The 15,783-nt window shown below is 39.4% G+C and overlaps 1 protein-coding gene across 1 annotated transcript in view; it reads left to right on the top strand.

The window, feature by feature from the left end:
- LOC111973053 (dachshund homolog 1-like) overlaps nucleotides 1-15,159 on the top strand; it is a 270,959-nt gene extending 255,800 nt beyond the window's left edge. The window contains 4 exon segments of the mRNA XM_070446570.1: nucleotides 1,342-1,489; nucleotides 2,250-2,393; nucleotides 2,934-3,002; nucleotides 13,325-15,159. Of these exon segments, the coding sequence (XP_070302671.1) occupies nucleotides 1,342-1,489; nucleotides 2,250-2,393; nucleotides 2,934-3,002; nucleotides 13,325-13,362 (399 nt within the window). The 3' untranslated portion in view covers nucleotides 13,363-15,159.
- Nucleotides 15,160-15,783: the final 624 nt, after the last annotated feature.

Raw genomic sequence — 15,783 nt, 5'->3', positions numbered from 1 at the left:
AGTAATCAAGGTGACATTCAATAATGTAATTATTAGTCTAAACAGTTCCGTTTTGCAACGAAAATTTGATTTCTATTTGACAAATTCAGGCAGGTCCTTCCCCGTTTCGTTTGCTTCCGTTTAAGAAACGTTTTGCAACAGAATCGGCAGAATGAATACACCCCTGATTAGCCGCACACACAGTTCACTTTCATAGCAGCCACATACAGCATCATCACTGTACTTGTTGGATAATTTATTCTCGCATCTACGCGCTTTTTTGCTCTCACTTTTTTTCCTTCGCTTGAGGACTTCAGTGCACAACACAATAGCTGTCTGTGACCAGGCACAAAAACCTCTCCTAGCCAAACCTTAATACCATAACCGCTAACAGCCTACATCGTTGTCACCATATTAACGTTATAGTCAACAAACTAGAACTAATGCATTAGTAAACCCACAATCCATGTGTACAGTTACGCAGTACAGTGTACAGCAAGCTGTTTAACAGTTACACTGATAGGCTTGTCTTGACTTGGAAGAGATGCAGAGTCGGATAGCCTTAGCCAGCTAGCTAACATGAATAGCATTCTTCTCTGTTTTGAGTCAGGTTGTTGAGTAACGTTAGGCAAAATTTGCTGCATTAGCTAAGTAGGTGAAAGTTAAACTAAGAAGAAGAAAAAAAAWTATCGAATATTAAACTAGCTCTCGCTCTCTCTGTTGCTTCTTCTTAATTTTTTGAAGATATGTATTTGTTCAAAACTGTTTAACCTATTGTCTTTCTCTTTGAGTCAATTACTCACAACACTCGATGCACTGCAGAGCTAGCTAGCTGTACCTTATGCTTTCAGTAATAGATTAATTTGATCCTTTGATTGGGTGGACAACATGTTAGTTCATACAGCAAGAGCTCTGATAGGTTGGAAGAAGTCCTCCGGAAGTCATCATAATTGCTGTGTAAGTTTATTGAGGGGTTGAGAACCATGAACCTCCTAGGTTTTGAATTGTCAATGTACCCAGAGGAGGACAGAAAATAGCTTTGCTACCTTAGAGGGTGTTGTTGAGGCGATTGTATACCATTGCTAAACAGTGTGTTTTAATCCGTTTTTGGTGACGTGAATATATTTAGTATAGTTTTATTTTAAAAGGATAACTTTTTTTAGGGTTTCACTATTTAAAATTGTGTGTGTGAGTGTGTGCATGTGTGTGTGTCCATGTTTGCGTGTGTGTATTTGTACTCGTACATATCTTAGTGTGTGTGTGTGTGTATGTGTGTGTACTTACATGTGTGTCTGTGTTTGTGTTTGTGCAAATGTCTGTGTGTGTGTGTTTGTACTAACTGGTGTGTGTGTATGTGTGCAGGGCCTGCTGAAGGTTGCGATTGACAACGCGCGGGCCCAGGAGAAGCAGGTGCAGCTRGAGAAGACGGAGCTAAAGATGGAGCTGTTCAGGGAAAGAGAGCTCCGGGAGACCCTGGAGAAACAGCTCGCTATCGAACAGAAGAACAGAGGTACGGACTGAGAGAGGGTGCGTGTGTGTGTGTGTGTGTGTGTCTGTGTGTGTGTGTCTGGTTTGACAGAGGTATGCATGCTCCAAAGCTCATTAAAACACTTTAACACACACGTCTAAATAATGAAAGTGGTCAAACATACATGAGAAGACTGCTGTGTGTTTCTGTGCAACCGCTTCCAATGAACCACTTAGTATTGTCCCCCACCACCGCGAGAGATCAGCTAATTATGGATACACATATTGAATTATCGACATGAATGATTCATCATCATTCTAAACAAAAGTGACACAAATAACACTTAAGTTAACACACTTGTGTTATTTAAAGCGCTACACAAGTTGAATAAAATACTCTATTATTTAATGAGCCAATTACATAAAAAAAATGTCTAAGTCCCTCTAGCAGTTTGCAGCTTTGAATTCAATATAGTTTGCAAAGAATTCAGGCAAAGTCTAATTCCCAGCACGAGCCAGCCTAAGTGTTCTCAATCTCCCTTTGACATCAATTCATGATTTTGAGTGAACGTCCCATGTTAAAAATTTGGCTTAAATGTTACCTCAAACTCRGTTTCAACTCTGTTGTTTGCCACATGTTTCTGCCCTGTAGTTTTGTCAAGTTTCCCTTGTCTTTTACCACAATGGCCACTTGCCAAGTCTTTGTAAATATCAATTTATTCCTAATTGACATGCTTGGATAGAAAAGGGTTAAATAAAAGTAAATTTGAAACATTTGTCCTTTTCTTTCTTTTCCACCGCAGCAATAATCCAGAAGCGCTTGAAGAAGGAGAAGAAGGCAAAGAGGAAACTTCAGGAGGCTCTGGAGTACGAGTCCAAGAGGAGGGAGCAGGCTGAGCAGTCCCTCAAACAGCCCTCGCCCTCAGAAGGCCTGCGCTCACTCAATGGTGAGTTGTGTTTTTAATGAAATGTTCATGTTACACTCTACTTAAAAAATGTAGCAGTCTTTATTTAAAGTGCATTTAAAATCGCAACACACTTTACAGTGAAACAAAAAAGAACGGAGGAGATAAAATAAACAGACAGCAGCAATGAAGTAAAAATAGTGTCTGAAATAAAACAAACAAAAAAAGTGAATGTATTCATATGCTTTTTGCATGTACTTCACTGTTTGCAGCAAATACATTTGCCACTTGGGGATCAGCCTTAGCTAAAGACAAAAMATGTATTTGCAGTTACATTCAATCCCGGTGTTGTGGTAACAACTCACATAGTGTTATTGAGTTATTGTCTTTACATTTTGGAAGTAGGAGTAAGCTAAATCATGATGCAGCAGGGCATCTGACTGTTGAATCATCCAACGTGTTATTGTATCAGTTGTTTTTCACTTATAGCCAAATGAGTTTTTCAATGAAAACCTTTTAGTGTAGCTGCTTCATTTGAAGGATGTTTAACAGCAGTTCCGGTATATCTCTCTGCTCTCCCAGACTCACTGACCCCAGAGACGGAGAGTGACCGCAGTGCTGGAAGAACAGATGCTGAGAGGACAATACAAGGTACATGAACCTGAGGAGAAGATAAATCTCTCTCTTGCTCACTCTCTCTCTCTGTCTTCCTGTTTCACTCCCTCTCTTTCACCCTCTCTCTCTCTCTCTCACGTTCACCCTCTCTCGCCATTATCTCACTTCATCTCTCTATTTATCATTCTTCCTCTGTCTGTCCATCTGTTAGTCTGTCTGTACCCCCCCCCCCCCCCCCTCGCACCTTCTCTATTTGAGCATTATTTGTAATAACAGCATGCCATCTGGGCACAGCACTGGGTCAAGATTGCATGGCCTTCAACAGACATAACAGTAGTATTTTATTACAGGGAGGGAAGTATGGCACTCACATGTGCCATGAACAGTTTGGATTGACTGTTTAGATTTCAACAAGCAGCGAGGTTTTTGCGTAACCCGGAGAAAAATAACAAGTCATAAGTGTGTTAAAGGAGAGATGGTTTTAGATTTTTAATGACTGCACCTTTTAATACTGGTAATGATACAAGAGTGTGTGTGTGTGTGTGTGTGTTGTGTGTGTGTGTTGTGTGTGTGTGTGTGTGTGTGTGTGGTGTGGTGTGTGTGTGTGTGTGTGTGTGTGTGTGTGTGTGTGTGTGTGGTGTGTGTGTGTGTTGTGTGTGTGTGGTGTGTGTGTGTGTGTTCTTACCTTTATTTAAGCAGGGAGTCATGCTGACCCCACCCACATAATTTACACAATACATGAAAAGCAAATACAAAAAATACATCTATCAACGAGACTTCAAGAGGGGCCAGCCTACTTTCTGATACAAAATGTGTAATGAACCTATCACCCGTAGTAAAGCTCAATGTGCTATGATAAGTGTCCAATGCCTTCAATACAGTGGCAGCTGCATTCATATAGACCAGTGGTTCCCAAACGTTGTATAGTTCCGTACCCCTTCAAACATGCCATCCTGAATGAGCTGCAATACCTGAGCCACTTTTGTGGGTTGTAGACTCCGTCTCATGCTACCACTAGAGTGAGAGCACCGCCAGCATCAAAAGTGACCAAAACATCAGCCAGGAAGCATAGAACTGAGAAGTGGTCTGTGGTCACCACCTGCAGAATCACTCCTTTATTGGGGTGTCTTGCTAATTGCCTATAATTTCCACCTTTTGTCTATTCCATTTGCACAACAGCATGTGAAATTTATTGTCAATCAGTGTTGCTTCCTAAGTGGACAGTTTGATTTCACAAGAAGTGTGATTGACTTGGAGTTACATTGTGTTCTTTAAGTGTTCCCTTTATTTTTTGAGCAGTGTATAATAATAATCAATAATGTTGCTCTTAATTTAGCCATCTTACATATAAACCTCATTTGTTATTGTGAATAACTCACCACAGTTAATGAGAAGGGTGTGCTTGAAAGGATACACACAACTCTGCAATGTTGGGTTGTATTGAGAGCTTCAGTCTTAAATAATTTTCCACACACAGTCTGTGCCTGTATTTAGTTTTCATGCTAGTGAGGCCGAGAATCCACTTCACATAGGTACGTGGTTGAAAGGGCATCAGTGTCTTAACAGAGCGATTGCTAAGGCAAGAAACTCAGAGCGCAGCCCTGTCCAGAAATCGGGCAGTGCCTTCTGATTAAATAACATTTTCACAGAACTGCTTGTGCAATTTCATGAGGCTCTCTTGTTCAGATATTTGTAAGTGGACGGAGCAGGGCATTGAAGGATAACGAATCCAGTTGTTTGTGTCTTCCGTTTCGTGAAAGTACCTGCGTAATTGCGCACCCAGCTCACTCAGGTGCTTCGCTATATCACATTTGACATTGTCCGTAAGCTTGAGTTCATTTGCACACAAAAAAATCATACAATGATGGAAAGACCTGTGTGTTGTCCTTGTTAATGCAGACAGAAAAGAGCTCCAACTTCAAAATCATAGCCTCAATTTTGTCCCGCACATTGAATACAGTTCCTGAGAGTCCCCGTAATCCTAGATTCAGATCATTCAGGCGAGAAAAAACATCACCCAGATAGGCCAGTCGTGTGAGAAACTCATCATCATGCAAGCGGTCAGACAAGTAAAAATGATGGCAAGTAAAGTAAAGAAAACTTTAAGCTCGTCTCTCAWTTCAAAAAAACGGGTCAATACTTTGCCCCTTGAWAACCAGCGCACTTCTGTATGTTGTAAAACCGTTACATKGTCACTGCCCATATCATTGCATAATGCAGAAAATACACAAGAGTTCAGAGCCCTTGCTTTAACAAAGTGAACCATTTTCACTGTCATATCCAAAATGTCTTTCAACCTGTCAGGCATTCCCTTGGCAGCAAGAGCCTCTAGGTRGATGCTGCAGTGTACCCAAGTGGCGTTGGGAGCAACTGCTTGCACGCGCATTACCACTCCACTATGTCTCCTTGTCATGGCTTTTGTGCCATCAGTACAGATACCAACACATCTTGACCACCAAAGTCCATTTGATGTCACAAACCTGTCCAGTGCTTTAAAAATATATTTTCCACTGGTTTGCCGAAGAGGATGTCTTTCTTAATTGACCCCCCATAAACGTAACGGACATATACCAGGAGCTGTGCCAGGCCCGCCACGTCTGTTGACTCATCCAGCTGTAACGCATATAATTCACTGGCTTGTATGCGAAGCAGTAATTGTTTTAAAACATCTCCTGACATGTCACTGATGCATCGTGAAACAGTGTTGTTTGATGAAGGCATTGTCTGTAAAGTTTTTGGGCCTTTTCCCCCAGCATTGTCCCAGCCATATCTGCRGCAGCAGGAAGAATTAAGTYCTCCACAATAGTATGGGGCTTGCCTGTCCTAGCCACTCGGTAGCTCACCATATAAGATGCTTCTAACCACTTCTTATTAATGGAACCTTTTGCTTTTATTCATGTCTTACTACTCAAAAGTCGTCTTTTTTCTCGCTCTAAAAACTTCTGTGGCTTATTTTTCAAATTGTCATGTTTCGTTTCTAAATTACTACGCAAGAGTGAAGGTTTACCGTGAGAGAGTAACGGTTAATGTGATTGGATGTTAATTATTTGACTAGGATACCTGAATTTGACATTGTGTTGTTATTTCGCTGAACACTAGATGGTTGAAAAAAAATTTAAGGCAGTGAAACGAGGCTACTCACCCAAATGTATAGCCCCGTTGGAAAATAAAAATGTACTGTTTGAAAATGTGAAGAATTTTTTTAATAAAAAATGTATATACACTACCATTCAAAAAATCAGCACAACAGTTTTCAGCTGTGCTAACAAAATTTACAAAGGGTTTTCTGATGATCAATTAGCCTTTTAAACTTGGATTAGCTAACACAACATGCCATTGGAACACCGGAGTGATGGTTGCTGATAATGAGCCTCTGTACGCCTATGTAGATATTTCATWAAAAATCWGTCGTTTCCAGCTWCAATAGTCATTTACAACATTAACAATGTCTACACGGTATTTCTGATCAATTTTATGTTATTTTAATGGACAAAAAAAATGATTTTCTTTTAAAAACAAGGACATTTCTAAGTGACCCCAAACTTTTGAATGGTAGTGTGTTTATATATATATATATATACATTTGTTTTTTTAAATGTGTATCACATTTTTATTTAACGTACCCCGACGGCATTGCACTTACCCCTGGGGGTACCCTTCCCCAGTTTGGGACTACCTGATATAGATGATATAGCCATAGTTAATTAGCGGAATGACTATTGACTGATTTATTMGTTTTTTTTGCTGATTAACCTCTCTAGGGTACGTGAGACGGTAGCATCCCACCTCTTGAACAGCCAGTGAAACTGCAGGGCGCCAAATTCAAAACAACAGAAATCCCATAATTAAAATTCCTCAAACATACATGTATTTTACACCATTTTAAAGATACACTTGTTGTAAATCCAGCCACAGTGTCGGATTTCAAAAAGGCTTTACGACGAAAGCAAACCAAACGATTATGTTAGGTGAGTGCCTATTCACAGAATAGCACAGCCATTTTTCCAGCCAAAGAGAGGATTCACAAAAAGCAGAAGTATAGATAAAATGAATCACTAACCTTTGATGAACTTCATCAGATGACACTCATAGGACATGTATGTTTTGTTCGGTAAAGTTCATATTTATATCCAAAAATCTGAGTTTACGTTGGCGCGTTACGTTCAGAAGTACAAAAAGATCCTTTGATTTTGCAGAGAGCCACATCAATTTACAGGAATACACATAATAAACATTGCTAAAAGATACAACTGTTATGCATGGAATTTTAGATGCACTTCTCCTTAATGCAACCGCTGTGTCAGATTTCAAAAAACTTTACGGAAAAAGCAAACCATGCAATAATCTGAGTCGGCGCTCAGAGCCCAATCAAGACACAAATATATCCGCCATATTTTGCAGTCAACAGAAGTCAGAAATAACATTATAAACATTCACTTACCTTTGATGATCTTCATCAGAATGCACTCCCAGGAATCCCATTTCCACAATAAATGTTTGTTTTGTTCGATAATGTCCATCATTTATGTCCAAATTCCKCCTTGTTGTTCTAGCGTTCAGTACACTTTCCAAACTCACGACGCRCGTTCAAGTCCAGCGGAAAGTACGGACGAAAAGTTWAAAAAGTTATATTACAGTCCGTAAAAACATGACAAACRAATTATTTGAATCAATCTTTAGGATGTTTTTAACATAATTCTATAATAATGTTCCAACCGGAGAATTCCTTTGTCTTCAGAAAAGCAAATGGAACAGGAGCTACCTCTCATGTGAACGTGCATGGTCAGCGCATGGTCAGCACGTGGCTGCTGGCAGACCTCTGACTCATTCCCCTCTCATTCGGCCCCACTTCACAGTAGAAGCATCAGACAAGGTTCTAAAGACTGCTGACATCTAGTGGAAGCCTTAGGAAGTATGGCAACWTTACCATATTACCATATGGCAACATTACCAATATCCCACTGTATCTTCAATAGGAGCTGAGTTGAAAATCGACCAACCTCAGATTTCCCACTTCCTGGTTGTATTTTTACTCAGGTTTTTGCCTGCCATATGACTTCTGTTATACTCACAAACATCATTCAAACAGTTTTAGAAACTTCAGAGTGTTTTCTATCCAAATCGACTAATAATATGCATATTCTAGCTTTTATGGCTTTGTAGCAGGCCGTTTACTCTGGGCATGCKTTTCATCCGGACGTGAAAATACTGCCCCCTACCCCAAAGAAGTTAACGAAAGCCAGGACCTGTTCCTATAGAAGAAGCCTATTTTAATTCTTAATTTCTTAACTAACAGTATTAATTTTATGAACAGGCTTCTCTGCCTGGATCTGAATGAATGTTACAGTCAACTAGGTTTAAAGTGCAATTAGAGGATATATAATACTACATTGAAACTATCAGCACGCATAAGTCAATTTCAGTGACTGGTAGGTATGCGTGTCTGTGTACATGCACCCATGTGGGTACTGTACGTGCATAGTGTATATGACTTGTTTGTTTACCTCTTCAGATCCACTTTATTTTATGTATAAGCCCTGTAACAATATGTGCATTTGAATGGCTTGTTTGTTTGCCTTGCGGGGTCTCATGGAGGACGGCGGGGGTGGTGATAACTTCTGAAGACTATCCAACGTCTGGGGCTGCATCCCACATGGCACTGTATTTTGACCATGGCGCATGGGGCCCTCGTCAAAAGTAGTGCACTACGTAGGGAATAGGGTACCTTTTGGGATGCAGCCCCCAGACGGTAGAGAGTCTTCAGAAATGATCACCGCCCTCTCCTTCCTCCACGAGAGGAAGTCTGTCCACTCAGGAACACGACACCTATCTCTTCTTCATTAGTATCGCGACATCTTCCTCTAATCATCCCCAACAGCGTCCCCCCCCCCTTCCTTTCCTACTCATCCCTATCATCGCCGCTTTATCACTGAGAGAAGTCTCAATTTCCCCTGGAAAATACAAACGATTACACAGTAAAACGCTATGAAATTTGAAAAGATATKAATAGTTTTGTACCATAAGGAGGGAGGATTCTTTCATAATTAAATATCATTCAGTCAGTGGAGAGATGTGAAAAGGGTTTCTGTCCAATAAAGGTAAACCATATGTCAACATTTCACAAAAAAACATTTACTTCTGGATAGAGAACAGTTATAGTCCCCCATTTCGTACTAAATTACTATATCACGTATCCTTAATTTGAAATTGGAACATTTTTGATTTACATTAAACGGCACTTTATAGTTTAATTGTTATACTGTATGATCTGGAGGCTTAAACTTTCTCACGTCCTTTTTATATGGCATTACCATTTTAATTGAATGTGATCAGRAACATAGCTTACTCATTGCAATGTAGCAACCATTACCATGGTACATTGTCATAGACACTAAAGATACATATTTTCTCTCCTGTTCAGATACAATTTGAACATATAGCAGATGCCTTTCTCACAGTTGAATAATATATAATAATATGATAATGATAATATGATAATATATCATATGCTATGGTGTAGCTATGAAGTGTGTCATGTCTAGGGCTCATAATGTCAGTGATAATGGCCTTGAAGAATAGAATCAAGAGGAGGTGGAGTTAACGCTGAACAATGTGTGCTTTTGTTCAGCTGGATCGCTATTTGTCTGCCACCCATGTCTCCTCTGCTCTCCTCTGCTCCCAGCCTAGTATACAGTAATTACGCTCAAAGGCAAAACAATTATGTTGATAAATTACACAAGCAAAGAAGACGCGGATAAAACACCCAACCCTATCACACGGATGAAAGCCAAGAGAAATGTATGTTGTGTTTTCAACTCACAACTCAGGCTAGGGTGAGAAAAGAGAGACCAAAAATTACAAGAGCACCATTTTAGAGAACTAATTATTTATATTTGTCTTTTGTCACAGTTCTCTAGTTCTGAGATATTAACACAATCTGTGTTCATTAATTGCTTTTGCAGTGTTTTTTAATCGGTTCCAAAAGGGAGCTCTGGCTTTTGTAGCAGCTAGCAGGCAGCCATGCTACTGGGACTGAAGCTCTCTCCTGGCTCTAACGCCATGGTGACGGAGTGCACGTAAATATCTTCCCCAGTATCTCCTCTCTGGTTCCCGCCTGCTTGCCCTTCGATGTGTTCGGCAAGTTTACACGAACCTGCGCCGAGACATAAAGTTATTTGTTGCGAGATTAAACATCCAAACAGTTAAAGTGAAATTCTAATTAAATGAATGAATGTCAGTGAAGCAAAAAATACCGTAATTAATGGATCCCTTAATTGTCTTCATAAAATATTTGCATGGGCATATTTTGCATAATTTACATGTATTCATTAATTTTTCAAAGGAATTTTATGCTGAGAGAAGAAGAAAAAATATCTGTTTTATTTGGCATCTAATAAAATATTTATCCTCTTTAATGAACTTTTCATCTTGATTTGAATACARAAATGGCTAAAGTAAAAAACTAAATATGAGGCTTTCTTTCCTAAAACAACGTGTCAAGATGTCACAGATTTTTCTCACTSAAAAATGTAAATCAGTATGTTTCAACATTTGAAGTAATATTGCAAACTGGAGGCAGTGGCAGTTAATTAAAACAGAACGAACATGGAAGAAGTTCCACCAATTTATTTGCCCAAATTAAAAATGGTGTCTCAACAATTTCAGAGAGATCCTTGTGTCAAAAATGTATTTCTTAATCCTTTCCTGAACATTCAAATGTTGAGCATTGTGATGGTTTGAACACTACAATACCTGATATGTTACTTCACAACTTATCAAAAGTGATCATCAGCCACACTTCCGCCTTCCCTTACCATATTGACTATCATCCCTATGAACATCTGTGAAGGTAAAGCCGATCAGACAGACAGGCAGGCAGGCAGACATACAGAGATTCACACAGACAGGCAGAGAGAGACTGACAGAGAAAGGTGATATACATGGCATCTTATCTCGCCTGGCTTTGACTGTTACGGTGGTGGCACCGCCATGGATGTGAATGATTTCATCCCCRTCCACCCCTTCCTCTATCCCTGTTATTTTTAGCCCTTTGCATTCACACTGTAGTTACTTTTACACATAACTCTGCAATATTGCTTGAATAGAGGCAGCCAGAGTGCAATGCCTCAGAGACCCACGGCAGTGCCGGATAATTAGCCCCTGTGTTTGTCTCCCCCTCCCACATTCCCACAACAAGCCTTTGCTATTTTTCCATCCAGCTTTTGATAAACATACAGCACACTGATGCATTGACRACAGAAGCCGGGGTGGTTAGGTACATGGTGCAGTGATGGTTGCTGTCCTACCATAGGCGAGAACGTGTACTAATCAAAAATGCTAATGGCGGAAGGTTGTCATTGTGTTGTATTGTATTTTKGGGGATAGAAACACAGGCTTTTCTGATTCATATATGGCTTAGAATATTGCCAGTGGGTCACAGGCCTTAAGAGGCAAATGTTAAATGGTTTAATAGTGAGATTACAGACGATCAATAAATGTGAATGAAGTGTTTGTGATAGTAACCAGCTATGGGCACAGTATGTCACGAGAACTCTGTAAATCTCTTGAAAGTCGCTAACAAACGTACCGTTTCCACCCCGATGTCTCTCTATGTCTCGGGTCTGACATTGTGTCAAGCAGCAACACATCACTCTCCTCAAGCTGTCGCCACTTAGTCTTTTGGTGTGYTTTTCCCTATTAAATTGAATTATTTAGGTCCACTGCAAGAGAGAGGAAAGGGCTGCTTAAAGCACAGTAATACCGGGGTAATAAAACGTCATGCTCCTGAGCTGCGCTTAACAGATGCTTTTACCAGCCCTGCATCGGAGGCAGCGCTGCTCGTTTGTGCATACCACTAAGATATGAGTGTTCTTTGAAAATGGACAAAGCTCGTTAGGTTGAAGGTGTCTGGAGATAGCATTGGAGAAGAATTACTCTGCCTTTTTCAATAAACACTCCTTCTGTACAGGAAGTGTCATTTGTAAAGCGCTTTACATCATAAGTGCAATATTATGTTCAARCAAGCATGTCAGTTGAGATGTCTTAAACACATGTGACGTGCAATTGTGCAGGCAGGCAGTGTTGAATATCGCGGTTCCTCATACAATTTGCCTTTGTCAATGATTAAATATGTAGATAGTTGTATTGGCCTGGTTTTACTTCCCTATTTTWATTCATGAGGCAGAGAAACACTGGCATAAGGAGTCTCTTCAACTGCTACTGCTCGATTCCGCAGCTTGTTCCAACAGATCATGCAAATCATTTAAGCTATAATTATAGACTTGACGTTGTAGGACAAACAATATTCATATCTGTTGTTAAATCTACAATTGTGAGTGGTGATATGCTCGAGTAACTTAAATTGTCCAGAAAATAGGGACATTGGAAGAGTATTGGATAAGAGTATGTTAGCAGTTGATGTTATTCTTCAATAACACAGACCCCAAAGCAAATCAGGGGGAGAAAAATWGGTTTATTCAAAAATACTAAATAATAGTTGTTATGCTGGGAAGTAGATGGTCGATGTTCATTCTTCCCTGTCCTCAATGATTCTCCACAGAACAAAGTGACAGGSTGTAATTTTATAACCAACAACCCTAGCCTGTTGTTGACCAATTAGAGTTTCTTGCAGTAAAATTGTGCCAATGGCCAAATAACAAGTATTCTGTTTCAGGCTCAATGTATAAACAATTCAGACCAATGAGATCTTGCCACATGTAGTTATGAGTCCAGGACTGAAACCCCTACACAGATTCTAATCAGATGTTGAACTGAAAAACTAACTATTTCCATTGATCGTTAATTCTCTATTGACCTCTAGTCCTCTGCGTTGTGTATTATCTTAAAATATTCTTACAAGTAGTCCCATGTGCGTTGGAAGATTTCAGATCGTATTTTCTGATGTTTTTCCAGATTTTRTCAAATCAGAATACACCTCTTCAAACAATTAATGTATCGTTATTATTAAGTTAGTAGTCTCTTCAGACAGACAGGTTGCCTCCCATAATGTACCAATGCTCCAGCTTAAACGTCTGTAGAAGTTCCCGGCATCAGCTGGGACAGATTCGAAAATGGAATGTGGTGACATCACTTCCGTTTCCACAGAACATTTTTTGGTTACGCTTTCGAAATGTCCAAGAGAATCTGACATCCTTCCCAGGCCTAGTACTCTTGCGCCTAGGTCTTTGTTTCAGAAACTATGGAGTTCGCTTATTGTGAGGAAACCTATCACAAGCTGGCAACCAGTGTGTGTTTTTGTGGACTATAAGGATAGAGCGAAACACCATATTTCCAAGTTGAGTCAGCATGGCCAGTACGCTATTGCTAATCCTTGTCTCCTTTGTATTATTTTTTTCCAGATGGAAGACTGTTCTTGAAAACCGCAGTGATGTACTGATAAGAAGATGACGAGGAGAGCTGAAGGAGAAAACAATCCCATGAAGATACTCAAGAGCCCTTATCCAGGCAGATTTAGTAGCAGAAAACAAGTTTCGCTGCGTTTACTGTAGCAGTTCAATGGAAGTGTGTTTGGCCAAGCGCCGGAGAAGGGTTGTGTCTGAATGTAGAATTAGAACACTTTTTCTTACAGATATCAACATAATATAGTAGCTGAAGCAGGTTTGGATGCATTGAGGTGGGTTGTTTTCTAAGTATAAACACATTTTTAGCACAGTAAAAAATTACCAAGGGGTACACTGTTGGTAATGTCTCAGATAAATTCACAGCACTGACGATTTTTTATACTGTATTTCAACCAGCGAGAAAGCTTTGAACATGGTCAGACTCAGAGTTTTTTTTTTGTATTTCAAGTTTAATTCCAAAATATAAAGCTTGGAAAGAACCTGTGACAAAATATATAATTTATCCGTATGTTGATCAAAAGAGACGACTGAGATTTGATTTGAATGTTTTCTAAATTATAAGAAAATACAATCAAGTATCCTTTTTACTATTGTTGTATATACCAGAACTGACGATAATGATAGGATAGCTCACTCTATCAATATGGTATATGTATAAAGTTAAGAGGTGGTATTGGGTATGCAGTAGATCTATTAGGAAGACAAATACCGACATTTATATGAATTTATAGTTTGTTTTTGTTTTGTTTCTGAGCCACCATTCTTTCAAATACCTGCCATTTTGGTGAGAWAGCATGCAGGCATGTAAATGTTTGTCCTGGAATTATGATATTTAAATCCTATATTGTGCTGAACAAATACGTAGGGTTSATTCACTTAAGCCCAACTGTTTTCGAAAATGTACACCTCAAACATTTTGCCTTCCAATAACTTTTGCTGTCAATAGTAACCCTTTGCAACAAGTAATACTGTTTTTTATATGGACACTTTTTAAAAGATAGTTTCCCAGACACCTTTGTTCCTAATGTGTGGCTATTAACTTGTTACATGGACTGTTGGTAATCACATATTATCACTTGGTAACGAATCTCCTCTTTCAAGACAATTTATTCAGAAGTCACATACAGATATAGGATCTTAATTTGACCAGTTTCCCACAGCAGGAAAATAATACTGCAGATAAAGGAAATGTGAATTATTATGTTGATTATAATGAATTGACATTTTTGTATGGGGTTGATACATTTTTGGTTTGTGCAAATCAAGTCCAACATTTKAAAGTTTTAAACTATTTCATGCCGTGCAGGACATTTCCTGCAACAACTGGTGATCAAATTAAGATCCTACATGTGTACAGACAATGGACCAGATAGAATGACTATCGGAAACAATTAACCGACCCTCTCCGTTGTAGAATATTGGTTTGATAACTCAAGCAAAGTTCCCTCACAAAATCAGTGATGTACAGTATGTTAATGCAATCATGATGCAGCAAAAAGAAKACATTTTACTTTATGGAGAGATGTGCTTCATTTGTATTCAAGCTGAAGGTTSAATAGTTTTGCACATCAGGTGAGTCAACTCTTATGCAGTATGTAAAAGTTAATTCCCGAGACAGGAGCTGATTTCTGTCATGTACTGTAACAGGAACAGGCTATGTGTTTGAAAAAATGTAAGGAAAAGAGTGTCTGTCCCCATGTTCACACTTTATTTTACTTTGAAAGTTTGTTGCGATGTTTATTGTTGACCTGTCGCTAGTAACTTACATATAGCTACGCATAGCACACTTCATTGTACTTCAACTTTAAATAAACTTCAAATGTTGATGATAACCAATGTGAGTTAATTTAAATAATTGTGTTGCCCAAAGACTGGGCCTGATTCATTTGAACCTGCACAGTAGATACCACACCATTTTACTTGTCATTTGTACGAAACCAAAATGCAGACAGAACCTGCACCAAGACAGAAGAAGTAGATTTGTTGATAGCGTCACAATATTTCTCTGCATGGACTATTAATATTGTAGTGACCTTAACCCAACACCTAGCGGACCTCTTGGCATAATGGTTAAGGTGTTGTATTGTCAGTCGCTGAACCCGGGTTTAAGATCCAGTCGGGGCTACCRTCCACCTAAGTTTTCTACATTGGTGTCACAAGTGAAATGGCCAACGTGAGGCCAATGTAGAGGTGTGTACCCATGAGGGACATGGTGTAGAGAAGTGTGGGGACACTCTCCCAAAGGAAGGTCGTAATGTAGCAACCTTAACCCAACACCTAGAAACCTCACACAGGTTCGGACCTCTCGGCGCAACGGTTAAGGTGTCGGCTTGACAATCACTGGACCCGGATACGACTAGATACAAAATGATATACCTTTGCAGAATTATGGGAAATTTCTCTACTTTAAGCATATTTCACCAAACAATTTAATATACAACAAATCAAATAGAATC

Source organism: Salvelinus sp. IW2-2015, linkage group LG2 (assembly GCF_002910315.2).
Source record: "Salvelinus sp. IW2-2015 linkage group LG2, ASM291031v2, whole genome shotgun sequence".
In the NCBI taxonomy this organism is placed as follows: Eukaryota; Metazoa; Chordata; class Actinopteri; order Salmoniformes; family Salmonidae; genus Salvelinus; species Salvelinus sp. IW2-2015.
The sequence above is the reverse complement of the archived record's forward strand: the minus strand, read 5'-3'. Positions and strand labels throughout refer to the sequence as shown.